The sequence below is a fragment of the Alternaria incomplexa genome (genome assembly GCF_024043165.1).
Source record: "Alternaria incomplexa strain BMP 0042 chromosome Unknown scaffold_6, whole genome shotgun sequence".
NCBI classification, from domain to species: domain Eukaryota; kingdom Fungi; phylum Ascomycota; class Dothideomycetes; order Pleosporales; family Pleosporaceae; genus Alternaria; species Alternaria incomplexa.
The window spans coordinates 979650-1006426 of NW_026249855.1; the positions used below are offsets into that span (position 1 = coordinate 979650).

Genomic DNA, 26777 nt, shown 5'->3' on the forward strand with positions numbered 1-26777 from the left:
CACTATTGATGGCCAAGACTTCGATACGTCTGCACAGCTGAGTATCTCTCCCGTATGCCACATGCATACTCTCGATTCAATCAGCTTGGCTCAAGAAACGCAACTTTGGAAGGCAGAACGATTCCATCGCTGTCGCGTCTCAAGCTCAGAGCACGACAAAGTAGCATACCTCATACCATTTGGATGTTGATAGATAGCAACATATACAAGAAGACAGTGAAGAATGTACCGGATAGCAGAACGAGATCTCGATGATCATGTTTACTAAAGCTTTATCGTGGTGGCCGTTTGTGAGGCGCACCTGCCAATCGAGCTTCACACTAGCTTTCGGCTGTCAAGTGACGCAACTGCCGCTCGGGCAGGAACGCGTTGCGCCATCCTCATGAATAGCCACATCACGCTAGGCAGACTGTTAACTGCACATGTATACATGCTTCGAAACTTTCTTCGGTCGCTCACAATCTGCACTTTTCTGTTGCGATTTGCAGCACGAGACATGTCGGTTCGGCACCTCTGAATACGAAGACACTCGGGTCTCAGGCCCCCAGCGCCACGTGCACATAAGCTTCCTCGCTGGACTAGACCCAACACAGCAGTAAAGTTGGCCAAGACGGACTTGATAACCAGCTGAACTCATCACCACCAGCCACCTATGATAGTCAGACGAGCCCTCTATGGTAATAAAGCCGCAGAAATGCACGCTTTTATGAAGCCACCAAAGCCGCTGCCATTGCCGCCTTCTTTGCGGGTACCTTCCGGTTAATCTCTATCTACCCACATTCAGAAGCGACCATGGCCGAAACGGGAGAAAAGAGAGCGACACGCCAATGCTGGGAGTGTCTTAATCGGCGTCTAGTGTGCGACAAGACGATGCCGCGCTGCAACAAGTGTCAGAAACGCGGTCGGCAATGCTCGGGCTACGACGACGCGAAGCCGCTTCAATGGGTTCAGCCAGGGATGGTGACGTCCAAACGGAGAGGAAAGAAAAGCAGTAGTCCGCGGAAAAGATCCAGCAACAACACAGCGGCTAATAGTGAAGTCGACTATGCCTGCGAACCCATAGACTACGAAGCCACCTTGACCGAATGGGTAAAGGACCGGATCGTCAATCCCCAGTATCGGGTGACTGAGCTCCACGTGCTATCCTTCAAGATGATAGCCGTGGCCAAAGAGGCCGCCAGGGTATTCGAGATCGGCGGAAGGACCAAGATCGAAGAGATCGTGCAGAACAGCTTGCACGAGGAAGCCGCAAGGGTATTGCGCTCGGGTCGTGATCCACTCCAACGACTGAAGCGCCTACTCGCGTTCCTGAGCATGCAAGATGTACCATTCTATGATGATCTCACAGACGAGACATCGGAGGTGGTGCAAGCTGTTCAGTACTGTGAGTGACTCCTTTCCTCATTATGAAACTTGGGGCTAGTTTTATAGCGACATGTGTGGCCGATGGCTAACGCTACCAGACAACGTACGGATACACCCACAATACAAGGCATCCCAAGAATTGGCACCCAACCCTGCCCTCGTGCTTTTCCCTCCGCAGGTCTTGCATTTGCTTACTCCGTCCATCCATCATGCGCTAGTCTGCCTGTCACTCAATCATTTCATCTACAGTTTACCATTAGGCGCAGGCCATACAGCGGTGATGGCGCGGACAAAAGTATACCAACATCGGGGGGCAGCTTTGCGAGCATTGAGTCGCCATATTGCCCAGGACAAGACACGATGCTCGGACATGACTATCACCACAATTCTCATGTTCATGTGCTTAGAGGTATGCGAGCGCGCCTGGAATGTGAAACTTGGAGTCCCGTACTGATACGTACCTCTAGCTCCAAAACCCCACCTTTGCGGATGGACGTTCACATGTGAATGCCATGAAGCGGATAGTTGACCTCAGAGGTGGACCCAAGCAGGTCATGAAGGAAGCCCCATACCTGATCCAGCCGATGGTGCTCTACCTACTGTATGTCCATTTGCCCTTTAGATTGAAAACCTACTCATATGATCAGCATCGTGTCTCTTTCCAACACGTGCAGTCCGTCATGGGACCAAGTCGACATCAGCAACACTGTAGAGGGAATGACGGAAGACATAACCGACATGTACAGTCTCATCTTCCCGTACACGCTCTGTCCGCGAGAGCTCTTCACTGAGATATTGCGGACGAACCAGCTACGCGCAAAAGCATCTACAGCAATACAGCTGTGTACTTTCGACCCGGATTATGCACTCGAAGCTTATGACGTCCTCAGCCGCATCGAGGCTTTCTCAGTCGAGGACTGGGCGCGAGCTGGCGCCTTCTGCACCGAATGGCTGACTGTTGGCCTGGTGTACAAATCCGCCGTCGCGCTCTACGCCACCTTGTCCCTTTGCCCACTCATGGTCCTCCCGACGACGCCTTCACTGCTCGAGAGCCAAACGACTTACGGCGACGTCCTGCTCAGCAACCTCGGCACTGCACTCAAGGCCCCGCGCATGGCTAAGTTTATGGTCTGGCCGCTGATCGTCGCGGGTGTAGAAGCTATGCATCGCGGGGAAGGGACGCGCAACTGGATCGAGGCGGGCTTGGAGGATCTGAGCAGGACGCTGGGGACGAGCTGTCCACTCAAAGTATGTTCGGTGCTGAAGAGATACTGGAAGGGCGGGGTTGTCGGGTGGGACGAGTGCTTCGATCAATCGTATGTGTTTGCCATCTAGAGAAGGAGCTAGTCAAGGAGGGTTTGCAGTCATTCGTGTCATCATACCCAGAGGTTCGTGATATATCGCTAGTATGCGTAATGTACAGGCTTGCTATACAGAGGGGAGATGCGGTCCCCGTTCGTGATACCCAAACGCCAATCTATGCTGTCGTGTGCCGTGGAGCAGCACTACCGGTCCAGGCCCTTGTTCTCTGGATCCTCGTCGCCCTTGGTCTCCTTGACGTCTTTGTACGGCCGCCCCGCATAGAGCATGTATCCCTTCTCCTCCATGGTGCCCGCCTTCTCGTCCGCCTCGGAGCGGCCCTGGCCAAATGCGCCCGTCTCGAGTTGGCCTGGCACGGCAATGGGCCGGTTGCCGCGGAAGCGCTTGCGCATGTCAATCATGCCCTTTTTGCACTCGGCGTAGCCCTTTTGCAGCTGCTGGCACTGGGTGGGGAGGGTGTATTTGAGGGGCGGGCGCAGACATTCGCCGGGCGTGTGTCGGTCGACCATGATGCAGTCGCTATTTTGGAGGCAGAATGCCAGCGCAGCGCCTAGCCACTCCGGTTAGCCGAGGCATCGCACAAGATACAAAATAAGCCATACGGATGTCTTTGCAGGACTGCGGCATGGTGGCAGGAGGTCGCGTGTGGCTACCAGCGCACTCAACAATGCATGTGTGGAGTGATGGGGTGGAGCTAACATTTCACAGCCGTCGGCGAAACGTCGCGCTAACCTCCGGGGCTAGGATGCGTTGTCACATGTCAGGGATGGCTGCTTCCGTCTGGAACGTCATTCCGACTCTGTTCGCTGAGCTATCATGCAAGACTTCACCGTAACTCAAGAGGGGCTGGAGCGCGAGCTGTGAACTTTCCGAGGCCCGCGCGTACAGAGGGGCGATGCGTTGTCGCGCTGCCATTTTGTCTCTGCTTTAATTGCTTCTGTGCCCTGCCCGTCTTCACACGCCCGAGGGCACCTGGGGCAGCATGGCGCTCCATATACCCTTCCTGTCGCGCCTCCACATCCGCGAGTACATCGCCCTGTTTCTCTCCATCTGCCTCATCGGCCTCGAATCCTTCATTGCCGTCATCACGCTTGCCCTCCCCACGCCCATCATCAACTTCTGCTACCGCCTCACGCGCCGCCTGTTCAACCACCTCTCGTCGCCCTCGTCCAAGCGCTCGCGCCAGAAGAAGAAGGGCGTGTGGAGCTCCATCGCCAATGCATCCGACTTTACCGAGCTATGCGACCTCTACGGCTACTACTGCGAGGAACACATTGTGCAGACGGGCGATGGCTATCTCCTGGGTCTGCACCGGCTGGGCTGGCGACAGGGCGAGGAAAATGTGCGCGTCAACAGCGGAGATAGGGCCAAGGGCGTCAAGAAGAAGGTCGTCTACCTCCACCACGGTCTCATGATGAACAGCGAGGTCTGGGTCTGCTTGACCGACAAGGAGCGATGCTTGCCATTCGAGCTGGTCGAGCGCGGCTACGACGTCTGGCTCGGCAACAACCGTGGGAACAAGTACTCCAAGAAGAGCGTCCACACGCCCCCTACCTCGAGCAGCTTCTGGAACTTCAGCATGGACCAGTTCGCCTTCCACGACATCCCGGACTCCATCGCCTACATCCTCGAGACTACGCACCAGCCCTCTCTGTCGTATATTGGCTTTTCGCAAGGAACCGCGCAGGCTTTCGCGACCTTGTCCATCCACCCTACACTGAATGAGAAAGTGGATGTCTTCATTGCGCTAGCCCCGGCCATGTCCCCCAAGGGCGTTGCGTCTGGCATTGTCGACGCCTTTGTCAAAGCATCTCCGGATATCCTCTACTTGGCGTTTGGACGGAAGACCATTCTCCCATCGGCAACCATGTGGCAATCTATCCTATATCCTCCTATCTTCGTCCGATTCATCGACACATCCCTGCGCTTCCTTTTCAACTGGTCTGCCGTCAACATCCTACCCGAGCAAAAGCTCGCAGCATACCCACATCTCTACTCATACACGTCGACTAAAAGCGTGGTACACTGGTTCCAGATCATTCGGAATGGCACGTTCCAAATGTACGACGATGAAGCGCCGAATCCAATCACATCCAACCGATCCAAGTACTACAAGGTTGCCAAGTTTCCAACCAAGAACATTAAGACGCCCATCGTGCTTGTTTACGGCGGCTCGGACAGCTTAGTCGACATCAAGGTCATGCTCAAGGAGCTCCCAGCTCATACTATCGCCAAAGAGATCCCTCACTACGAGCACCTGGATTTCCTGTGGGCGGAATCGGTTCACACCCTCGTCTTCCCGCACGTCTTTGAAGCGTTGGACAAATTCGCAGGCTCAGAAGCAGCAGCTTTAGAGAGTCAGAAGCAACGACGCTTGCGATCGCCGGGCCGGTACCAACGTCTCCTACCAGAGTCCAGCAAACTACCCGGGTTAGACGGCGACGAAGACGACGACGATGCGGGAGATGAGAATGCGACAGCTCCGGTAGCGCTACGGACAAGAAAAGTCTCCCAACACTCGCGAGCGCCGAGCTCCATCGATGGCACGACGATAGCAGAAAGGCCATTGTCACTAGCCAGTCCCTTCCAAGCATCTCAAACGCCACGACCTCCCACTCACCGAAGAACGCACACGGAAGAGAAGCCCTCGCCTTCCCGCAACAGAATCATGTCACCGCCACCCTCGCACAGGATATCAACCATATCCTCACCACCCCCTTCCACAAACAGGATGTCAACCATATCCTTCAGCTCACCAGGTGCGTCAGTTGGCGACTCTCAAATGACAGAAAAAACCTCGACGTCTCGGCCCGAAGGATGGTGGTCCTCTGACGAAGTCGCTGGTACAGATCCGTCTCAAGCTACCACACCCGCTAACCACACGCCCGCCAGGAGGTCCAGTTTCGACAGCCAGCAGAGCACGAAGAGTATGGCGGGCAAATTCGGAGCCAATGGTATCACTCTTGGGGCGGGCAAAGCCGTCAGCGGAGTCACCATCACACAAGGAGAAGGATTCGGCGAGGGGAGTAGGACTCACAAGGATAAAAACGATCGGGAAAGATTACTGGAGGCGGATCGGAAACAACGGAGGAACGTCTTGAAGAAGAGGCAACCGTCTAGTGGGTGACTTGATCTGACGAAGTAACGATGGACTTGCATAAGATTGTTATGATTATGTTGGTTGGTTGTAAATTGGAATAACAAGAACCCTATGGACTACTCCATGCCAACGCTCTTCACATTTACAATGTTTCCAATGGCGTGACCATCCTCATACGTACGAGCGACGAGACAACGCCCAAGACTGTCTCTCGAAAGCTTCCATCTCACCACCCCCAGCCCCACTTCAGGCGCACCTCCGCTAGCATGATGGATCACGGGACTCTATTTCGCAATACGAGATGCATAGCCAAACCTCATCTTGACTTCAATTTTACCTAAGCTCCGCATTTCCAATAAACCTTTATCTGCCCACGACCCGTTGACTCCACTAGCCATTCATGCAGATATCCAAGCTCTTCCTCTCGCACTTCACTCGCGGCTGCCAATACCCATCTCTTCTACGCGATCTCGTCAATTAGAACAGTCATGGGATGGATATGGGATGGCGCTGTAAACATGTATCGGTCGCTAGCACGCTTCTTGTCGTCTGGGCTCCTCGATGCAAAGGTAAGGGTGTTGATGACTTGTGGCTTGTAGATCACTCTAAAATGATGGTCAAGAGTGATTACGATCCCGCGTATAGGGCCTTTATATGTTACAGGACTATGTCGCCTAATGAGGTAGGTTAATGTTGGCAGGTTGCTCGGAGGGATACTCGCTGATCTGGATATGGGACCTTAGTCCGTGTCGAGTTTTGGGAGACCGTCGATGGAGAGTGAAGTGGAATGAAGTTGGGACTTCGTTGCAGAGGCCTTGGTCTTGTGTGAACATGCATGAAGGTATCGATGCGATGAGGTTAGTTGGCTGAGGGGAAAGAGTGGTATTCCTATTGATGTTCAAGTATCTATATTCGCTTTAAAGTTGCTGAACCCGAAACTACACCGCCTATCAGTTTTCCCCTCCTGCGAGCGAGACGATCAAGAAGAGCCCTGTACGTCTTCCAGCTCGTCGAAACCGCTCTGCTGCATCTGTTGATGCATTTTTTGCTGCATTTGCTGTTGCATGAGTTGCTGCTGTGACATGTTCATCGCGGAAGGATTGAAGTTCAGATGACTCAAGGGCGCTGACTGCCACCACAGCTGTTGCATATCGACAAGAGGTACGCCTTGATCAAAGTTCGTCATGAAGGGGTTTCCGAAAGCGAAAGACGTTGGTTGTTGTTCTGGCAGAGGGTACGGAAGTAGCGGGTCCATGAAGTGATCTTGGGAAAGCGGGGGTGGGAAATTTGGCGGCATTTCCTCTGAGTAGTCAGCAACACCTGGTGCGTTCCAGGAGGTTGACTGCGGTGTGTATTTCGAGGGACCGCCAGAGCGTGTAGGCTGTGTGGGCTGGGAAGTCCATCCAGTATCGTCGGCAATCAACTCCTTGACTTGCTCCCGAAGAGCAGGCGCACAAGTGTTCAAAATCTTGTAGACGACATCATGAGCCCGAGCAGCGACTGGGTCATTGACTTTCATAGCACGAAGCCAGCGTATCATCTTCTTGATGCATGTCAGAATGTCGTCTCTCTCATCCTTTAGATGTTTGCCCTCGTAGGCCATCTCCAGCAGCAGCACGGCTAATGGTTGCATAACTAGTGGAAAGAACGTCAGCACTTATCAAACTTTTCTTATATCATGATAAACTTACTGAGATGAACCACATCCCACCATGGTCCTTGAGAGTAGATGAACTGTGTATCTGGCTGTTCAGGGAACAGCATCGTCATGTTTCGAGCTGACTCAACGCATGTCTCTGCTGACTCCGCGTTGAAGTTCATGGATTTGGAACTCTCTGTTGCTATTCTTCGCTCGATTCGACAGAGACAGGGCCGCGTGATGAGCACTCTCGTACTCCAGTAGTAGATTCTAAGGAGAAAACGTTCGCGGTTGAGTTCGGGTCGTTGGGTGGAGTTACTCGGACGGATGTCATCGGATGGTAACGCTGTCTTGACCCAGTCCTCTAGTTCCTTGAGCAGCTCTGTAATCTTCGTCTGTAAGTACTATAGATATAGTAGTCAGCAGAATGTCCTATACACAAACAAGGATTGTTTGTCGGCGACTACACCATCGCATTCACACATACCTCCCAAGATTGGACTGCGGTCCGGGGCGAATATAGGCTGAGAAGGACCTTCTGTGAAATGATAGTCAAGGTGACATATGTATGCAAATAGTGGCTTCCATCCGTATTCCGTTGGCCTGAGTCGGAGGCGGCGCTACTTCCAACAGTCTGAGGTGGGCTGTAGTTTGTGCGGACGCGAGAGTGTCGTCGCGCCCCAGTTGTGTCTCGCGTTGGAGATCCAGGTTCGTACTGTGGCAATGTTACAGTACAATCCTCGTTTCCAATGACCGGAGGCCGACCAGTGATGGAGGAAACGAGGCACTCGACTGAGTGCAAACACCACCACGTCTTCACCAACGGCTCTCTCCTCGAGTCGTTCATCGAATCGTCCTCGTTACGCAGGTGTAAACCGAGTGCCAAGGCGAGTCTGACGGAGAGCCCGCTCATGATCCAGGCTCTACTCACGTGCCCGATCACCAGGAAGTAGAACGCCAATGTTCCTGTCTGGTGTTCAAGATGTCAGGTACATTGAGGAGGGTTGAATGGAGATGGATACTTACTGCTTGAACCCTGCCCAGACTGGGGGCTGCCAGGAACGATATAGTATCCTTCAGTCCCAAGAGTTGAACAGCTCGTGTCATGTATACGAGATGGTCTCTCTCATCGCCTCGCCACTCGGCACCAATGAGATGAGAGTATTTGGCGCCAATAGCGAAAAGTAGGTTCATGGTCGCACGCCATTGTGGGGGGATTTGATACGGATTTCTGTACCTGAGAGATTGAATATAGCGTCGAAATTGATCTTCGAAGTTAGCGGGCATGAGAGGGAATGTGCCGTGTACAGTTCCCAGATAGCAATCAAAGAGCTTCTCAGCGATGTCTGGGCCAGGCATCTCGTGTGGATCTACAGCAATATCGACCTCGATATCATCGCCGTCCAGGTAGAAAGTCGCGTCCGTTATGTGTTGCATCGAGCCCGGTCTAGCATTCTGTCTTCGTTCGTGCAAAGCTTCGGATCGTTCGTCAATCGCTGCCGAACTTGCGCCTGGAGGCCCGTATCGCTGCCCTTGAGGGTCTGAGTTGCCACGTTCTGCTTGACGCTGAACACTTCGTAGCCATTGCACCTCTGAATTCTGTCCCATGTAGCCGGTCTCTCTCGACTCGTGGTTGCGCATCAAATCCTCGTCAAGGAAGTCGAGATCTTCGTTGGAGCCGACGGATGCAGTTACGAGGGCTTCTCCGTGATGGCCATCCCATGGCTCTTTTCTCTGCGCAGATTGCTCGCGTGGCCTTTTTCCCAAAGTCCTGACGGATTGTAAGGAATCCAGGGAAACAAGATCATCCTCAACCTGGAGAAGTAAGGTCAGCAGTAGCCTTGTCACGCTCTCAGGCAACGAGATTACTGATGGAATACATACATCATGTAATGTCTGCTTAATGGCCTTTTTGTCTGCTTCATCGACTCGGTCTTCTAGTTCTTTTAAGAGATTAACGAGGTTCTTGTTCAACCTCATGGCCCTGTAAAGTCAGTTTGTAAGTCGAATATTGGATGGTTCATCTAAACATACTCTCCAAGACGATCCCGACGTGCTGGATCGTACACACAAACTAAGTTGTTGCGTTCACAGTTGGCGCAACGCGGATGATCACCTGAACATCTGACTTCTGGAGCGGTATTGTCAGCATGAACGATTAAATGCGGAGGGATGTGGCTGTTTACTTCGTCTGCGGCACGTTTTGCATGCCCTTGCACTAGAGGAACGAGTTAGTTCACAATGTGTACTAATGTAGGCTAGGGTCACTGACACTCTTTCCTCTTTCTCGTATCTTTCTGCATTCTCGTTGCCCTGCTGCGGCGGCACCGGCGCCTTTTGGATCGCGATCTTCCTACCCTGTCCATCACTGGACTGCCCAAGCGGGACTCGTTGCATAGCACAGGCCGACGGTGATTGGAACTCAGTACAGGATCGCACTGCCAGTGCAGATGCAGCTCGCAGGGGGGAGACTTCAGTCACGTGTTGGATTCCGGCCAAGGTCTCCGTGAGCCTGGTTGTTCTGGGAGCGATGAGGGGAAACGGATCTGCCAGGACGGCCTGAGGCGCGAAGGGTGGTGACCCACGGTAAAGGAAGAGGTATGGGACTGTGTGGCTTGATGTCTCGAATCAAGGCAATAGACAGGCACGCATATGCGAATTGTAACGAATCGTTGTTTGGTGGTCGTGGTAGTGGTGGTGCTGGGAGAAACGCGACCTTCCAAAGGATTGATAGGCGGTTCTTCACCCACCAATCATAGTCCTCTACATTAGTTCACTGTCCGAAACAGCGTCGTGTTGTGGCTTCAAGTTGAGTGGATATAGTCGGATGCGTTTAGCAGTGGCCCATTGTACAGGCCTACGGCAAATCTTGAACAGGTTTCGCCTCGTCGGGATCGGGATCGAAGGCAGGGCGGCAATTCCCCGCGGAGCTTGCCTGCCAGACCGCATGGCATCCCCAGCTGCCAATTCAATGCAGCACGGAAAGGAAATGAAGCAAGAAAAACTATGGCATATGCAGGGCTGGAGAAGAACGGCGAACGCCTTTGGGTTGTCGTGCTATTTGAATATGCCTAGGTAGCCAACACGCCGTTGAGCCGTACGCGCGATGCAGGTCGCGTACGTCATTCCCAGCAAGGGAGTGGCTCCTACCTCGCTTCTATGCTGTTGAGAGTTCAGATAAACCACTTGTACACATTGAGGGATCAATGCAATAACGGATACTCACATACCTTTCGTTGATAATGTGTCTCCAGCGACGACACTAAATATCCTTTGGGTAGCTCCCAGGCATCAGTTTTCGTAACACGAGCCGATTTATGTTTTTGCGTGAATGCAATGGGACAGAAGTGTACGGTTGTGTTTCCGCGGACATGCTAATCCCGCCAGCACATAGCTGTACAGAGCAGCACGTGTTTCACCCGAGGCAAGTCCCTCTTCGCGAGTTTGGGACACCCATCTGATTCGCACACACTGCAGCATTTTGCTCGCAACTCTACTCTGAAAAGGAATGTCTGACATGATTTGATTGCTCGCGCTGACAAGGGACATTTGCTTCAGCCCAAGGGTTATGTGGGTCGCGCTATCCCAAATCTGGAAGCTTCTGCTAGCTTGCTGTTTTACGTTAGTGGGCGATGGGACTTCCCGATATCGCTTCACCCCGTGGAAACTTTAGGCAGCACCGTCAGTACATGCATCATTTTTCCTCTTTGCTCTTGCAAATTCTCCCAGCACTCTGAATGCCTGCAAGAACCAACTCGTGTGCAACCTGCCGCAAGAAACGCATCAAATGCGATGCGACAGTTCCCAAATGTCTCATGTGCATTCGCACCGGTCACGACTGCCCCGGACTACCAGGTGGTCCCGTCTTCGTAGACATGACGAACATTGCTAAACACGGAATGAGAAAGCGCAAGTCAAGACTAACAAGCAAGAGCGGGGAATCGTCTACGCTGAGCTGGATGCGTTCTGACCAAGTGTTGTCGTATCAGATTTCGCAAAGAGCAGTAGTGACCGAGGCATTCTATGCTCATTTTATGGCTCACTTCACGTCCGAGGGCGAAAGAAAAGACATTCGCAATCGACGTACTTGGCTGCATAGCCTGCCTGTTCTGACCACAGATGGAACAAATGAAGCACTGACAACGGCTGCACAGGCTACAGCATCTGCCTACTGCGCTGTCGAAAGCGGAAATATGGCACTTATACAATACTCATGGAAGATGTACGGAGAAGCCCTACGGGCGCACACTCGATTCGTCTCCCGTCCATATACCAAGCAAGAAATCACCGTACATATGGTGTCTACGAGCGTTCTGTTCAGCTTATTTGAAGCTATGCAATCTACCAACGCCGCAGCCTATTGTTCTCACGTTTTCGGAGCTGTTCGGATGCTTGAATTAACTACACCAAAACAATGCTCACAAGGGGCATTGTGTCAGATCTTCTGTAAGTTTCCTCATGCGATGAAGCCTAGCTGTATTTGCTTTGATCGTCGTTGTGTTGTTTTTTTGGAGAAAGATGATGTACCCTTTCAAACTGTATTCCACATACTTCTACAACTCAAGAGGGCAGTTTCTTTCGTACGGGAGAAACACGTAACGCGCGCTAAGACTGTACCTCTCTTGCAGATCATCTCCGGACTCAATTGACATTCATCAACCTGACCGGAAACAGCAAGAGGACGCCTTTCCGAATACAAGGCATTTTGTACGGGCCATTGAGATACGTTGAGTTACCTCGGTTTCAGACGCTTATGGGCTATGTATCCGACCTGGTGGACGTCTATGTCGCGCGGAAGACCGGCGCATCGCAACCAGAATCTGGCCTCGATGCTTACACCGTGCTTGAGAACAAGATTGAGGCGCTTTGGCTTGAGTACGTGAACGATGCAGTGGATACGGATAAGTTGCTGTTCTGGGGGGACACTTCAAATGAAACTCGGCACTTTCGCGACGCCTTCACTGCTCTCGTCGTGGCATACTTCAGCGTTGCTCGCATCCTTCTCAGCCTCATTACGCCACGACTTCCAGATGGCTTTCGGACCCTATCCGATGATTACACATCTATACTCCTGGCCTCGCAGTACTTGCAAACTCATACAGTTGGGTGCGCATACATGCGCATGGCCACGCCTCTGCTACTAGTTGCACTGCATTCCCCTGAACCTAACCAGCGCAATCAAGCTACCGCTTACTTCGAAGGCTGGACGCAGAGGTCCATGTCGGGCGTTAGCACACTTGCACTAGAGACGATACGTCGAAACCACGTCTACGAGCGTGACCGCACGCGCGAACAGTGGCAAAAGTCAGCGTTAATCAATACCTAGATGCAGCTATTCAGCCACAAGAACCAGTGATCACGATGCGAGAGATGTGTTGTCGTCGGACAAAAGCACCAAGCCGCCACCCGAACTGCCGGAATAACCCCGTCAGCGCTAAACACGGTTAGCTCGCGGATACCTCCTTCGCGATCCCCTTAGTAAACCCCGATTCTCGACACGAATTCCTCTTTCTGAAGCGCATGGGCCAAGCCCCTCAGCTGTGTACATGCAACGATGTACAGCGAAGAACCCGATCTCGAGACGAACTCTTCCAGCACGAAACCCACACTTTGCTCGAACTTGCTTATTCGCGACACCGATTATTGCCAGTACATGGTATGATTTGCAATATACGAGGCAGGAGGCAGGGTCTAGAAGAGACGATGCGGCTTTGATAATCAATAGATCGGGTAACGTCGCCGTGTGTAAAGACACAACATCGGAAGGAGGGGCGAGCATGTCGCTGTTCGGCTGTAATTGGTTCAAGCGTGCGACAGTTGGCTCACCTTCGTCTCGGAGAACAAAATCGGGGGGAAGTTGTGTCAAGAAAAGCGAATCCGGGTGGAAGTCTGCTCAAATCAAACTCCAGTGCCAAGGCTGCGCATTGGTTGTCAGGCGAACTTCACAGGCTACGATAGAGGCTTGTAGACAGCAGCTTACATCCATAATGATGCTTTGTTCCCATTGTGCATCCAGTGGGCAGGTGCCGTACGCCCCATTTTGACAAGTCGATCACATTGCTGCTACCAGAGAAGCTGCCCCAGCCCTCGTATCAATCGTTAAAATGAGTATATGAGAGCAAGTGGGTATCATCAAGGAGTCGTTCAAATCTGCTATAGCCCTCTACCAATACCCAAAAGGTTGTGAATCAAGCTTTCTTCTTGCTGCTTTGTCCAAGGTCAAGATGTAAGAAAAGCGCCTTCCAACCAGACTGGCAAACTCGCGGTACATTACACTGCACAAAACACAGATTGGAGTAGAGTTACGGACTTCAGGAAATGAAGACAGAAGAATCATAGCTGACTAGTCCTACGAACACGTTCCCAGTCCAGTCGCCATAATCGCACACATGAAAATCGTGAATTGACACAAAACAAGCGCACCCTCCTCTTGCGTAAAAGACTCATACAGTTCCATAGTACACTTCCTTCATCGACTTGCATAATGCTTGTGCTGATACCCATATTAAGCCTTCTGCATACCTTCGACAAACTCAAGCGCCGCTTCTCTATCAACAACATCGATGCTACTCGTCTTGTTCGTGTAGGTAACACCATAGCATCGATCCGCCACGTGTACCATCTCAGGCCTGAAAGTCGTGCAGATGAACTGACCACCTCCATCCGCGTTCTTTCCACCATGACCACTCAATCGCTCCAGCATCTGCGCAACAGCAGTTCGATACTGCGCGTCGAGATTGGCATCGATTTCGTCAAAGAGGTAGAAGGGCGCGGGATCGCACTTTTGGATAGCAAAGATGAGGGCGAGCGCGCAGAGCGACTTTTGGCCTCCAGAGAGCTGACCGATCTTTTGCTGCTCGTCGTGCTTGCTGTTGAAGGATACAGCGATGCTCACACCTGTGTACTCTTCGACCTTGCTCTTCTTCCCTTGGGTCTCTTGTTCTTCCATATCGTCGTCGTCGGAGATGTCCCCATGTGCGTCGCGGTCGGATTTGCGGTTGATGATGAGGCGACCGCGGCCGATGGGAACGAGTTGCTGGAAAACTTCGCCGAAAGCTGCGGCGACTTGCTTGAAGGTACGCGCGATAGCCTCATCTTTGCGCTGGTCTAGCACATCGATGAGATTCTCGATGGATTTGCGTGATGTGTCCAGTTCGGCGCGGCGTTCGGTGAGGGTACGTCGCTGACGCGTAAAGTTCTCGTAATGTTCGAATGCTTTCTTGTTGACGTGAGCGAAGCTCTTGAGGGCTTGGTTGGCCTTGGTGAGTTCTTTGGTAACCTTGTGGTAATGTCAGCTGTGTGCAGGTTTGAAGAGGCGAAAGTGAAGCTTACCTTTGTGGTGTCCCATCGAGTGTATTTCCGATTGACATCTTCAGGAAGGGTACCCAGATCACGGATATCCCGCTTGACTTCCGCTAGTCGGTCTGTGTAACGACTACGATCGGAGTCCTTCTTGGACATGGCCTGCTCTTGCCTAGCCATAGCCTTTGCCAATTGCCTATTGCTAGCTTCCTTTTCGTTTCTTGAGTTCTCCAGCTCGCTCAACTGGGCCCGGATGTCTTCAATCTGAGCGTCGATTTCTTGGATCTGTTGGTCGAGGCCCGCGATGGTTTGATTGACAGCATCTAGAGCTCGTTCACATTCTCGTAAACGCGTCGACTGGCCCGTAGACCCGCCTGCGCCGCCCTGTTGTGATAGGATGTTATCAAGCTCTGGCTGGAGATTTTCCGTGAGATCGAGCTCAGCCTCGTCCTTTTGGGATTCTAGCATGGCGCGCTCTTCCTTGGCTCGTGCGAATTGCCGCTTCAAGTCTTGTACAGTGCTTCGAAGTGTGATCAACATTTGCTCCTCATCGTTAGACAGCGCTTTCTCAAACTTGGAAGCAATCTCAGCCTCCCAGTCACTCTGTTGTGCGCCGAGCTGATTGATTGTTGACTGAAGTGCTGAAGCGGTCATCCTCTTTCTAGCAAGGCTGTCCTGTATGTCTCGAAGGGTTCTTTGCTTCATTCGTACTTCTTCCCGCATAGGCGCATAGCTGTTTTCGCCCTTGTCCTTCTCATATTCCCGCCGTCGAACCTCGCTGAGTGCCGCAGTGAGCTGTTGACGCTTTTGCTCAAGTTCGGTGGCAATATCTCGCTTCCGCTGCTGCAGCTCATCGTATTGTGTGCGGATCTCGGCCAATGTTTGGTAAGCCCGAATCTTTGACTTGGACGGGTCGTGGTAACCTCCTCGGTATTGACCCTTGCGCGAAGCGTTATCTCCGTCAAGAGTGTACGCACGAACGTTGTATTGCTTTGCGTTCTTCTTGCACGCAGTCAAGTCAGGGCAGACAACGATCTTACCGAACACATGTCTGAATGCATCCTCGAATCTTTCATCGTACCTCAACTTTGGCAAAAGTGGCTGCATGTCCCCTGTCGCAGGAAGGTTCATGTCATGAGCCCGGATGCGATTAAGGGGAATAAAAGTAATACGTCCGCCCTTGTCTTTGATGAGCCGATCAATCAGCTTACTGGAGACTTCATCGTTATCCACGACAACGTTAAAGAGCGCACCCTCAGCTGCTGCTTCGGTCACGGCTCTGTAGTCGTTGTTGACATCGAGTAGGTCTGCAATGGTACCATGCACCCCCTCTAGCCCCCCCTCTTTTTGGTATCTACGGAGAGACTCCAGACCACGACTAGTGCCATGATCAAGCAGTCGAGAGAACGTGCTTTCTGCTTTTCGAAGCTCGGCTTGCGAGTTTGTAAGTTGAGTATTGACCCTGTTTTCTTCTCGGTAGAGGTTCGTCTGCTCGTCGTGTACCGCTTTGTAGACATCCTTTGCTTGCTCGACTTTGGCTGATAGGTTGACACTAGCGTCTCCTTCGCTCTCAATAGTTGATCGTAGTTCAGCGATCTCGGTTTCAAGACGCTCAACGTCGCTCTCCAGTTGAGTAATCTCTTCATCAGTCTGCATGAGAACAGCCTTGCGGCGGCTAAGGTCAGCATTGCACTCTTCGATTTGAGCGCGCAATGCATCGTCTCGTTGTCGTTTGGTTGTAAAGAAAGCTGTCCGACCCTGCTTCTCCTCGAGACGCTTCTGTTGGCCTTCAGCTTCTAGCAACTGTGATCTGACGGCTTCTTCCTCTTCTTTCTTTGCGTTGTATTGGGGTATCAGCTTCTTGAGTTCGGTCTCTCGTGCGCGTATCTGTTGTTGGAGTGACTTCGTTTGTGTATCCCGCGACTTCTTCGTTCGTTGGGCGGCCGACTGGTTATCCTGCAACGATTTGAGCTCGAGCTCGATCTTGGCCTTCTCCAGTGTCGCTGACTTGCGTTCTTGTTCAGACTGCACACGATCTTCCCGCAGAACGTCCAAGTCGCCTCTTCGCCTGTTGATATCCATGTCGATTTGCGCGATGTCGGCCTCGGTCTGTACAAATGCTGCCTCGTCGGCCTCCTTCATCTCACGACCCTGGTTCTCCATATGGTCGATCTTCTCAATCAAGGCTTCTAGGTCAGCCTCCTCCCGGGACTTCAAAATGTACATCAACGACCGGCGCTCCTTGTCGTTCCGGCTCCACGCTTCCAATTCCTCCTTCTCGCCCTCGAGTTCGTTTAGACGCCCGTTGATGGAGTCGATTACACCATCGACAGCTCCGCATTTGTTTTCGGTCTCGGACAGAAGCTTGAGACTGTTGGCGCGTCGCTCTTCGTAGACGTTGGAGCCGGAGATCTCTTTCAGCAGCTTCAAGCGCTCGGAGTCTTTCATGTTGGTGAGCGCCGTGACACGACCTTGCGGGACGATGTAGTAGGGGTTCGATCGCGAGAAGCCAGCGGATTCGAGGATCTGCATGACTTCGGATTTGGTAGCGTTCTTGCGGTTGACTGAATACTCGTCCTTCTTTGCGCCGATGGTGCGGCGGAGAAAGAACTCGGGTTTGCCAGTCTGGAAGCGGTCTTCGGTGTTGTCGAAGCATACCTCGACATATGCTGACATGACTGCTGAGCCGGATCCTTCGTGTAGCAGCGCCTGACGCTCTTCACGACCCAAGTTGTGGTAATCGTCGCCTAGCACAAAGCGCACGGCGGCGAAGAAGTTACTCTTTCCCGATCCATTACGGCCAACGACAACATTGCAATTGGGCGAGAAGGGCTCGATTTGCATCTGCTCCTTGTAGCTCTTGAAACCCTGAATCGTGATCTGCTTGATGTACCCCATGGCGGCGGTTGAGCGCAATCGCGATGCGCGAGTGGTCGGACTGAGTGATGTGTGCGGTCGCGCGTTGGACGTGTATGCGATTGTGATGGCGCTTTTCAGGACATAGCGGGGTCGTGGTTGTGGTCGTGAGCGAGCGTGTTTTCCTACTGTTGCGCCGACGACGCGATGCGCGTCGCGCTTTCCCGCCAAGACACGCTAACCCAATTGCATCAACGAGGAGCCACGTGACACAATGGTGGAAACCTCCTGAGGTCGTCCAATGATGTGTATTAGCTTCCCTATCGTGAAACCGCTCCGCTGAACGTGGATGTCAAAGGAGGACAGGGTAACATGAATCAAGGCATCCTCCCGGCGCTGATAGCACAGCGAGGAACGTGTTGGACACTCCCGAGGTTCATTCGAGCAGCTTCATTGCCTTTTTTCTATTGGCACCACAGTGTTTCAGGTATCGCCTCTCGCTGAGCATCCAGTTATTGCCTTCATTTCCCAAAAGACATGCACCTTTCGATCAAACTGCACATAGGCAACGACGCGGGTAAATACGGTGGTTGCATCTTGAACATGGAATCCTTGGCTCAAATATCTCCTTCAAAAGAGTCGCTGTCGCTAGTAATAGTGCGAACTCAACAGTAGTATGCATGACATATGAAGGTCGAAGTTCTCGAGACCGCCACGTAATGATGAACACTAACGAAAGCCGTTCTCAGGGTGCAACATGTTCTCAATATGCCATTAGGCGCGTCAAGCACGTCAGACCAAGCGTCCACGTCGTACGAAGGCCTCGTGGGGTGTCACAAAGTGACAGAGGCATTAGAGGTCTCCCGGCAATTAGCGCAGCATTACAGCTTGTGACGGTGATGGCCACCTTGGCTTTTCGTTGGGCATTGACTGAGTAACGATTTGAGTAATCGTTTAATTCGACTTTAGGTTTGATACAGAAGCCTCGATTTTCAGATTTACAGCGATGCTGGGTTGTGTCATGTAAAGCTACCCACCGCAACGAATGGGATTACGCATTCTGGCTATCATCGTGGAGGGCCTGGGTTGATCAAGAGGTCTCTCCTATAGGTTGCGGTACTGTTCAGCGAAGAGATCTAGGTAGAACGTGAGCTCACTGTGAGCAAGCGGCGTGGAGATGCATGCCAACGAGTGAGAATGAGAGGATAGTGAAGGAAGCGGGATTTGATTGTGATTGGCACATGGAGCTAAGGCGCGATGATGCAAGGTTTGCAAGGTTGGGGCGGGGTCTGATCGGATTTCAAAGCAAAAAGATGGGAATTCACAATTTTCCCATGTTGGGCAGCCAACTTTTCGATGCGCCACTCTGCAACCCTGTCTGTAGGGCCGGGCGGCGAAACTCGTCTTGGCCAACAGGCTTGCACTTTGTGATCGACAGAATACATGGGTTGTGGAGCATCGTGGCCTGCCGTTATCGTGCGCTACGGTCTGGGCTGGTTCTAGCTGTCTACCGCCAGGTGTGCCTTGGTGCATACTAGCGCCTTTGCGGGAGCATTTGCGTTGGAGGCGGCAATGGTGACGGCTGCATTTTGGCACAGATGAACAACGGCAGATGTACAAGCAGTACTCGGAGTCAGCTATCGTCGAGTGTAGATGTGATGGAGCAGGATGCAGAGCCGTCGGTGATTGGGTGGGATCATGTTTCCAGGTGATTGCCATGAACGGTCCCAGGTGGAGCTATAGCGTGACGGTTGGCCCAGCTCTCAGCCCGGACGTGTTCCGCGGAGCGAGCCGTTATAACGTCATAGGCCTCGCTCCACTCTCGCATGGCGGAGACCGCTCGGAGTAGCGCAAACGAGGTTCGCAGCCAATCCAAGGCGGCGAAAGCTGTCTACCATTGTGTCGAGCTGGGTGCCCGGTCAGTAGTTTGGGCTGAGAAAACTGGGATGGCTAGGCAAGTGGACTGTCCCGTTTTGGTCATGGCGGAACTGCAAAAGCGCATGTTGTAAAGACGCAAATTCGGACAGGCTCCAGTAGTGGCAGCAGCTGGCAGGGCGCGGCAGGCCATCGCGATCGAGCTCGACAGACGCTAGAGGCCGAGATTCTCGAGCTTGGTGCGGGCTGGGTAGCGATTGCCTCTTCATCGTCGATCGGGAAGGCGCACTACGTAACGCACCGCAGAGCCCACCAATCGCACGGTCCCCAGGCCTGCCCCTGCTCGTTTGAATCGCTTTCCTCAGTTCCGCATGCTGCCAAAGCCCCCATTGTTTGAAATCCCATGCCAGGCGATCTTTGCTGGCGCGGCTCTCTTCCTTCTTCCCTCACAACTGCCCTGGCCCGCTGCTTCTTGCCTTGATCACATAAGCTCTGCCGGACCTTTGCTTCGCCCTGCATCCCCCAGCTCCCTCCTGCCCATATAAGGAACCGCCCGCCTCAGGCCTGCGCACCATACCTTCCGTGCCCCCCACCACACCAACAACAAACAACCTTGTCCACCATGACAGCAATCCAACAGCAACCACAGTTTGAGTGGGCTGGCGACGCTTTCACAGCCATGAACAGCCTCAATGGCCCCTCCCAGCAGGACAAGTGGGCAAACGCCTTCAGCAATCCCACCTCAATGCCTCCCCAGCAACCCTTCTCCATTCCACCCTCGCTGCTTACACATGCCACCATGGAGCGCTACGGCCAAGTCACCCCGCCTGAAGAGCCCTCACCAGCACAAGCCCCTCGGGACGCTCGGAACGAGCGCGAGACGTCTATTCCTGTCGAGCAACTCCGCAACGAGACTGTCTTTTGGCCCAAGCAGGAAGCCTCTCCTCAGATGCCGCCTGCAAAGCGACGACGCACCAGCCGCCAGGACTCGGCCAATCAAGACGCGGTTGCCGGCTCTCTGCCTAGCGTCCCCGTTGTGCAACAACAGGATAACGCCGACGGCAACCCTCAGCCGCCGAAGCGCAAGCGGGGCAGGCCCAAGTCGCAGCCACAGATGGTCGAGGCCTACACTGCAGACGGCTACCCTTTCCAAGTATCGTCCGCTCGCCAAACGCACCTCGAGAAGAACCGTGTAGCTGCCCACAAGTGCAGGCAGCGCAAGAAGGAGTACATCGGCAGCCTCGAGGGACGCGCTCGCGAATTCTCCGCAAAGAACAAGATGCTCAAGGAGAATGTTGCGCTTTTACGCGAAGAAGTCCTCGACCTGAAGAACGAAGTTCTACGCCACGCTGGCTGCGGCTTCTGGGCTGTCGACGAGTATCTAGCGCGGTGCGCCGGCGGCCTTCTCGGCATGGACGCCCCTGCACCCGGTATGCCTGGCCACCACGCAACACCACGACATAGCCACAGCAACCAGACCCCCCATATGCAGAACTCCAATATGCAGAGCCCCGGATTCTCCAACCAACACGCACGACAGCAGAGCATGGTTTCCATGAGCTCCGCCGATGTCGACGATTTCCATGGGCTCGAGCTCCTCAAGGACTTCACCGACGAAGACATGGACGATATGGAGGCTTAGGAAGCCAACTTGCACATTCTCGCCACCAAGGCTTTCCAGTATTGATGCATTTGACATCGCTCTGCCTTGACCTTTGATATGCAATGTGGGCTGCTGGCTTGTCACTGTTCCTCACTTCTTCCAACGATTTCACGATACCCCTGGGCTTTGCCTTTCTCTGAGCAACCAAAAGCTTCTTTTCTTTTTCTACATTGCTACAATGACCAGCTTGCCTGATATTGCCTGCTGCAGTGGCCACGATTTCGACGACATGGCGTTTGAGCGGTTGATGGGATTGGTGTCCCATCGCGTACGAGTGTACTGCCTAGATTCTACAAAGTATAGAAACGGAAAGGCGATTACTGCATATCTTCTCCAGGTAGTCATTTCGATATGAATGAGTATATTCAGCAATACAATGACCTCTCCCCAGTGATCCTCCGTACTCTCATTCCGTTCAGCTCAATCGATCCAGGTTTCGATAACGCGGACCCTGCTACTCCACCGATGTCGTTGGGATCACGTCTCGCTTACCGACTTCGTCTAGCAATCCCCACATCCTGTCACACGTCAAGTCAGCCCCAGACGGGTATCACACAGCATGCGATACTCTCATTGGCTCACGGAAAGAATGCCCGGATTGAAGCTATCTTGGTCCCGAGGTATAGGACAACTGTTTAACGCCCGCGGAATTCAACGGTTCGCATCCCAACATAGCTTTCCTGCCGGCCATGACAATTGATACGAGTAGCCTGCCACCTGACAATTCGGCCCTTCTCAACGGCGCGGTCTTCCGCGCCGTAGGACTGTCCAGAAACAGACATACAAGCAGCTAGCCTAGCAACGATGCGCTTCCAGTTACCCATTGCAGGTACGCGGTGAATCAACTCGCTACTCTGGTCCCATCAGTGACGTCCGAAGCCGAGCACGGCAGATCTCCAGCTCGCGTAAAGTTTTGATGGTGAATGATGTGCTGAACTATGAGCGGTATGTCATACTTGCCAGAGAATAAGACCCACTGCTGCAGATGTCGTTCGGAGCAGAGTACCTGAGTGGGATACGACAGGTGTGTGCAGAGATAGCGAAGTCTGTATGCCTTCGTATGCGTATCCGCAGTAGCATTCCCGGAAATTGCCTACGTAATTTTACATGGCAGGAATGATTATGCATATTATGAGCAACATGACGAAGCTCCAACATTCTTCCTTCGCGAGCTTCACAAATTTTCTGTACCTTCATTAGCTACGGACGAGTTTACCTATCGCGTAGCATACGACACCCTGTTCATGCGAGGTGAAGATCCGGGTTCCTCCATCCTCTCTCCCCTGGTTAGCGTACTCAGAATTCCGCATCTTTCACCCTTGACACCGTCGTCTCCAGCTGACGACGGGGTCCCGTTATTGCGTCATATCAGCCGATTCTACCGCGCCTAAGTTGCATTGCTGCTTCCCGCTCACGTGGATCCGAGTCTTGGCCAATAAAGGGAGTAATAGACTGACGGAAGATTTTGCCGCGAAGACGCTTCGCTTGATTAGTATACGTGAGGGATTGTGAAGTAATGGGACGGGACAGGATACTGCAGATAAGCGAATCGAAGTAGATTCCTCCTTCGATCATTTCTTGGGAGGCAGGGAGTATGAGCCTGTGTCGTAAGCCTCATTGCGAAGCCATTACTTGACGTCTCCGTGACCCCGCACGACGACAACGAAATTCCCTCCTCGACAGTGACGACCTTGCATTGACTACCCCTTGTCAGACTTCAGTAAGCATGTCTGTCACTTTACATGTGTACGCGAAGTCCGTCGATCGTCTACAAAAGGCAACCCATCTCCCATTGGCCAGGGAGCACTTTTCCGGCGCGACCTCGGACAGACCGTCCAGGGCCTCCACTATCCCACGAGGCATGCAGCTTGCAGGCAAGAAATCTCAATTCGGTTCTTCTTACGTATATTCGCCTCCGCAACAGGAATCTCGCATGGAAGTATCTCGGTAGATAGCAGATGAAGATGAGCACCGATACACCGAGTGGGGATACATAACGTCATAAGGCTGAAGGGACCCCACACAACACCAGATTCTTCTCTGCCTCCAAGCAAGGAAGGGGAGGCGACTTTCACCGTTGAATGTCAATCTCACAGTTCTCTGGGGAAAGCGCCAACGGGCTGCGCGGTGGCGAAACGGTCGGTACGTGGTTACTTGTTCTGGAAGGGAACTTTGGAACGATTCGAAGCGGGCTCTTGGGCCGTGGGCAATAGGGTCAAGACACTACGCGGTGCGGGTGCTGTACCCGTACCATCTAATTCCTCTGAACAAGTTCTGCTCTGATTGTAACCGGTAGATCTGCTGTACATCGTGTGCTTTCACGTCAACCCGCATGGACAAAGTAAATTGCATTTCTTGCACAAGCATTGTGATCCTGACAGTCTTGGAAGGTACCACTCTGTCTATACTGGCACTTCTTGACTTCCCTATACACTTGACTCTGTGAATCATCGCCAACGCATGCATCAGACACAAAAGGGTTTCTTGCCACTCTCACATCTGGTCCACATGCTGGCTATACAGAAGTCTAGGCTCATGCTTCGAAATATGTAGGATGACTCCATCTGACTTCTCTCTGTCTTTGCGCACATCCACACCCACACACCCACACACACATAAATTTTGCACCGCATATACAGTAGCGTTTGGAGCATCTAGACCACGGCCGCCAGCAGTCCGGTATCGAGTAGCTCCTACCAGATAAAAGCAATGGTGCGTAAAGCAAAACGTCCAGATGGAGCAACTTGTTGGCAAAGTGTTGAAGGCAGTGGAACCTTTGCCCGGTGCGATACAGACGTGTCTCTGAAAATATCGGTCGTGGCTAGCGTATCCAGGGGATGTTGCGGTACCTGTTTGACTCGTGTGGTGAGGTTGAGTGTAGTAGAAGGTGACGCTGGCGTCGACAGGGAAGGGCAAATGTGAGCGAGACGTCGTCCATACGATATCGTTACTTTCTGGTCATCTATAAAATCTACTGGGTCAGAGGTGTCTTGAAAACTAGCGCGACGTGGTCGTCACCGGCCGTGACGACTGTCTCGCCATCTCCTTGTACAAAGGCCATGATACCTCCTCCTTCACCACCTCCCCGGTGTCCCTTCCACTCGCCTACAAGGCCCTTGCCAGCTGCAGCCGTTCCACCTCGTGCATCCCATCGCTTCAAAACACCGTCGTATCCCACACTGGTCAACAGCCAACCTCCGGGGCCTTCCTTGGCAACGAAGTCCAGCTTGACAACAGCTTGTGGTGACTCGTCGTCGGCGTGTGCGTCTTCTATCCGCCTTCGGACGGCGAAGCGGTGTGCGGTATCGAAGAGGGTGATGGAGCCGTCGACGTTGCCGGCAGCCATGAGGGTGAGTGGTGCGGAGGAGAAGCTCATGCACTCGACGTTGTCGCTTCCAGCTTGGAGACTTGCCAAGATCTGGCCAGCTTGGCCAGCTGACGAAGCACCGCCTTTGGCGCCAGCCTGCTTGCCTCCTCCAGCTTTGTTCTTTGCGCCTCCACCGCTCGATGATGTAGATGCTTGCGCGGGCGCAGCGAGGGAAATACGAGGGAGTCCGACGATGCGGATTTGGCCTTCGGGACCACCGACTGCGACGAAAGCGCCCGATGGCGGGATGCCGACTGAGTATAGTCCGCCCTCAACGCGGAAGCGCTCGTCCAGACCTGTCAGGCCTACCACGGCCTGCGAATCGGTAGTCGCGGTTAGACCTTGGGATGCGGCATCGCCAAACACGTCCCACACGTATAGACTCGAGTCTTCGGAGATGGTAGCGAGGAGCGAGCCGTCGGGCGACCATGTGCCGGCAGTGCAGGTCTCGGTATGGAGGTAGTATGCTTGTAGGACCTGTAGCTCGTTGTTCTTCTCTGTGCTGATCTGGTACACCCACACTGAGCCATCGTTGGCTCCGAGCGCGACGACGTTGGGGTGGTCGAGCGACGGGTTCGGGATGACCCAGTTGATCTCCTCGACCTCTTGTGCCTCTGCCAGATATTTCCACTTCTTGCCGTCGGGGACGCCCTGCCAGACGCGCAGTTTTCCGTCCAAGCCAGCTGTCGCGACGAATTGTCCCTTTGGCTGGGTGAATGTGATGGCGTTGACCGAGTCCTTGTGTCCGTCTAGTGTGAAGATGCTCTTCAGGCCCTCGCGCTCGGTGGGCTGTCCGTCGCTGCTCGGTTGCGCCGCTGCCGCCGAAGACGCGTCGATGATGTAGCCGACATCGTCGCCGCCTCCTGTCGCGATGATCTCGTGGTGTACGGGGTGTTGCGCTATGCAGAAGATGCTGTCCTTGTGCTCGTCAAAGTGCGCGACCGAGTCGTTTTGGAGGTTGATCTCCATTTCCATCTCTTGGCGACCCTCGTCACCCTCGTCGTCTGAGTCCATGGGCACGTCGCCGTCGTCCTCCACAATCTCTTCCGCCTCCTCGGCGTCTAGGGTGTTGTCCACATCATGTACGTCGATGTCGTCCTCGTCGTGCTGGGGCTGGTTGGGCGTCGGGTTCGTGATGGCCATGTTGTTGGCAGTTTAATTCGATTTTTGAAATGTGTGAGAGATCTGGGTACAGGAAAGCGCGCACTGCTATTTGCGCGAAGTTATACGACGGGGCGCAGTATGTTGCTTAGAAATGTAAAATTGCACCTTCTTCGAGTAACTTTTCTGATCCAAGACCCTGTCGGAGGGGCACAAACGCCGACCCCACCACGCTCTCACACGTCATTTGTCATCCACATATTCGCCCTCCTTGCAATCTAGCCTACGTTCGAGATGATGCCACATCTAGTTCGACACAAGTCGAAGCAAACACGGCCCAGTTGACCAACGTCGGTGAGACCAGCTCTGCGAAGCGGCGTGAACACGGTCGCTCTTTCCTACCCAGTTGTAACGCAAACTCTCCCAAAGTCTCTCAAAATGACACTCAAGCCAACAGCACCATCCTTGGTCAAGCACAAACATCAAACCTAGACCACTTCATCTTCCCTAAGCTTCCCTAGAAGTCGAGCCATGTGTTCGTCGAGTTTGGCTGTCGCTGCACGCAACTTTGCGGCTTCTTGGATCACCTCCAATAGCTCGCGACGGGTTGAATCATTGTTGGAGGAAGTATAGCGAAGTGGCTCTCTCTCTGAGGAAACTTGAGGAGTTTGCAATTCGATGTTGCCATTGCCACTTCCATTCGCAGAAGCTTGGGTGGGAACGCCGCTAATTCCTCCTGTTTCATTGTCGTTTGGGTCTTTTCTGGCACCTGCGGACAGGCCGTTCACTTTCCGGAATAGTTCTTTATCGCCCGCATATGTCTGGTCCGCCACAACGGTGCTTGATAACGCGTAGATCCCGTAGCATACAAATAATCCGACTAAGTAAGTGATGAACGCAGCGCGACTCGCGTTGCTTCCAGCTTCTTCATCCAAGCTTCGGGTCCATGTCAAGCCAAGATAAACACCTAGTCCTACAAGAAAAGAGTTGAGTGAAAACGATAGGAGCATGTTCGGCGCTGAGACCGTGATGACAGAGGCTACAGAAGGAAACCCATCTACAACAGTAGACGAGGCCTTATCTCTGATCCAGGTCTTCACTTGCTTAGCGTGTAAACAGCGCCCTAGCATACGATATTGCTTGGTCGCATAGTAAACAGCTATGATCGAAGATACTAAGCTCAGTATAA

At 53.0% G+C, this 26777-nt stretch overlaps 7 protein-coding genes across 7 annotated transcripts; 3 read left to right on the plus strand and 4 right to left on the minus strand.

The window, feature by feature from the left end:
- Window positions 1-957: 957 nt before the first annotated feature.
- On the plus strand, window positions 958-2700 carry J4E90_004884 (uncharacterized protein; the record flags this gene model as incomplete). Its single annotated transcript, XM_051434445.1, has 4 exons — window positions 958-1254; window positions 1715-1774; window positions 1833-1966; window positions 2040-2700. The coding sequence occupies 4 exons, from the start codon at window positions 958-960 to the stop codon at window positions 2698-2700; spliced, it is 1152 nt and encodes a 383-aa protein (XP_051291701.1).
- Window positions 2701-2870: 170 nt separating this feature from the next.
- Window positions 2871-3312, minus strand: J4E90_004885 (uncharacterized protein; the record flags this gene model as incomplete). Its single annotated transcript, XM_051434446.1, has 2 exons — window positions 2871-3235; window positions 3288-3312. The coding sequence occupies 2 exons, from the start codon at window positions 3310-3312 to the stop codon at window positions 2871-2873; spliced, it is 390 nt and encodes a 129-aa protein (XP_051291702.1).
- A 355-nt stretch (window positions 3313-3667) lies between these two features.
- J4E90_004886 (uncharacterized protein) lies at window positions 3668-5812 on the plus strand (the record flags this gene model as incomplete). The annotated part of the gene is made up of 1 exon (XM_051434447.1): window positions 3668-5812. The coding sequence occupies one exon, from the start codon at window positions 3668-3670 to the stop codon at window positions 5810-5812; it is 2145 nt and encodes a 714-aa protein (XP_051291703.1).
- A 952-nt stretch (window positions 5813-6764) lies between these two features.
- On the minus strand, window positions 6765-9821 carry J4E90_004887 (uncharacterized protein; the record flags this gene model as incomplete). The annotated part of the gene is made up of 4 exons (XM_051434448.1): window positions 6765-7420; window positions 7477-7828; window positions 8451-9408; window positions 9697-9821. 4 exons carry the CDS (start codon window positions 9819-9821, stop codon window positions 6765-6767), a joined length of 2091 nt encoding a protein of 696 aa, XP_051291704.1.
- Window positions 9822-13929: 4108 nt separating this feature from the next.
- J4E90_004888 (uncharacterized protein) lies at window positions 13930-17624 on the minus strand (the record flags this gene model as incomplete). Its single annotated transcript, XM_051434449.1, has 2 exons — window positions 13930-14703; window positions 14757-17624. The coding sequence occupies 2 exons, from the start codon at window positions 17622-17624 to the stop codon at window positions 13930-13932; spliced, it is 3642 nt and encodes a 1213-aa protein (XP_051291705.1).
- A 2455-nt stretch (window positions 17625-20079) lies between these two features.
- On the plus strand, window positions 20080-21099 carry J4E90_004889 (uncharacterized protein; the record flags this gene model as incomplete). The annotated part of the gene is made up of 1 exon (XM_051434450.1): window positions 20080-21099. One exon carries the CDS (start codon window positions 20080-20082, stop codon window positions 21097-21099), a length of 1020 nt encoding a protein of 339 aa, XP_051291706.1.
- Window positions 21100-24091: 2992 nt separating this feature from the next.
- On the minus strand, window positions 24092-25630 carry J4E90_004890 (uncharacterized protein; the record flags this gene model as incomplete). The annotated part of the gene is made up of 1 exon (XM_051434451.1): window positions 24092-25630. The coding sequence occupies one exon, from the start codon at window positions 25628-25630 to the stop codon at window positions 24092-24094; it is 1539 nt and encodes a 512-aa protein (XP_051291707.1).
- Between the last annotated feature and the right edge of the window lie 1147 nt (window positions 25631-26777).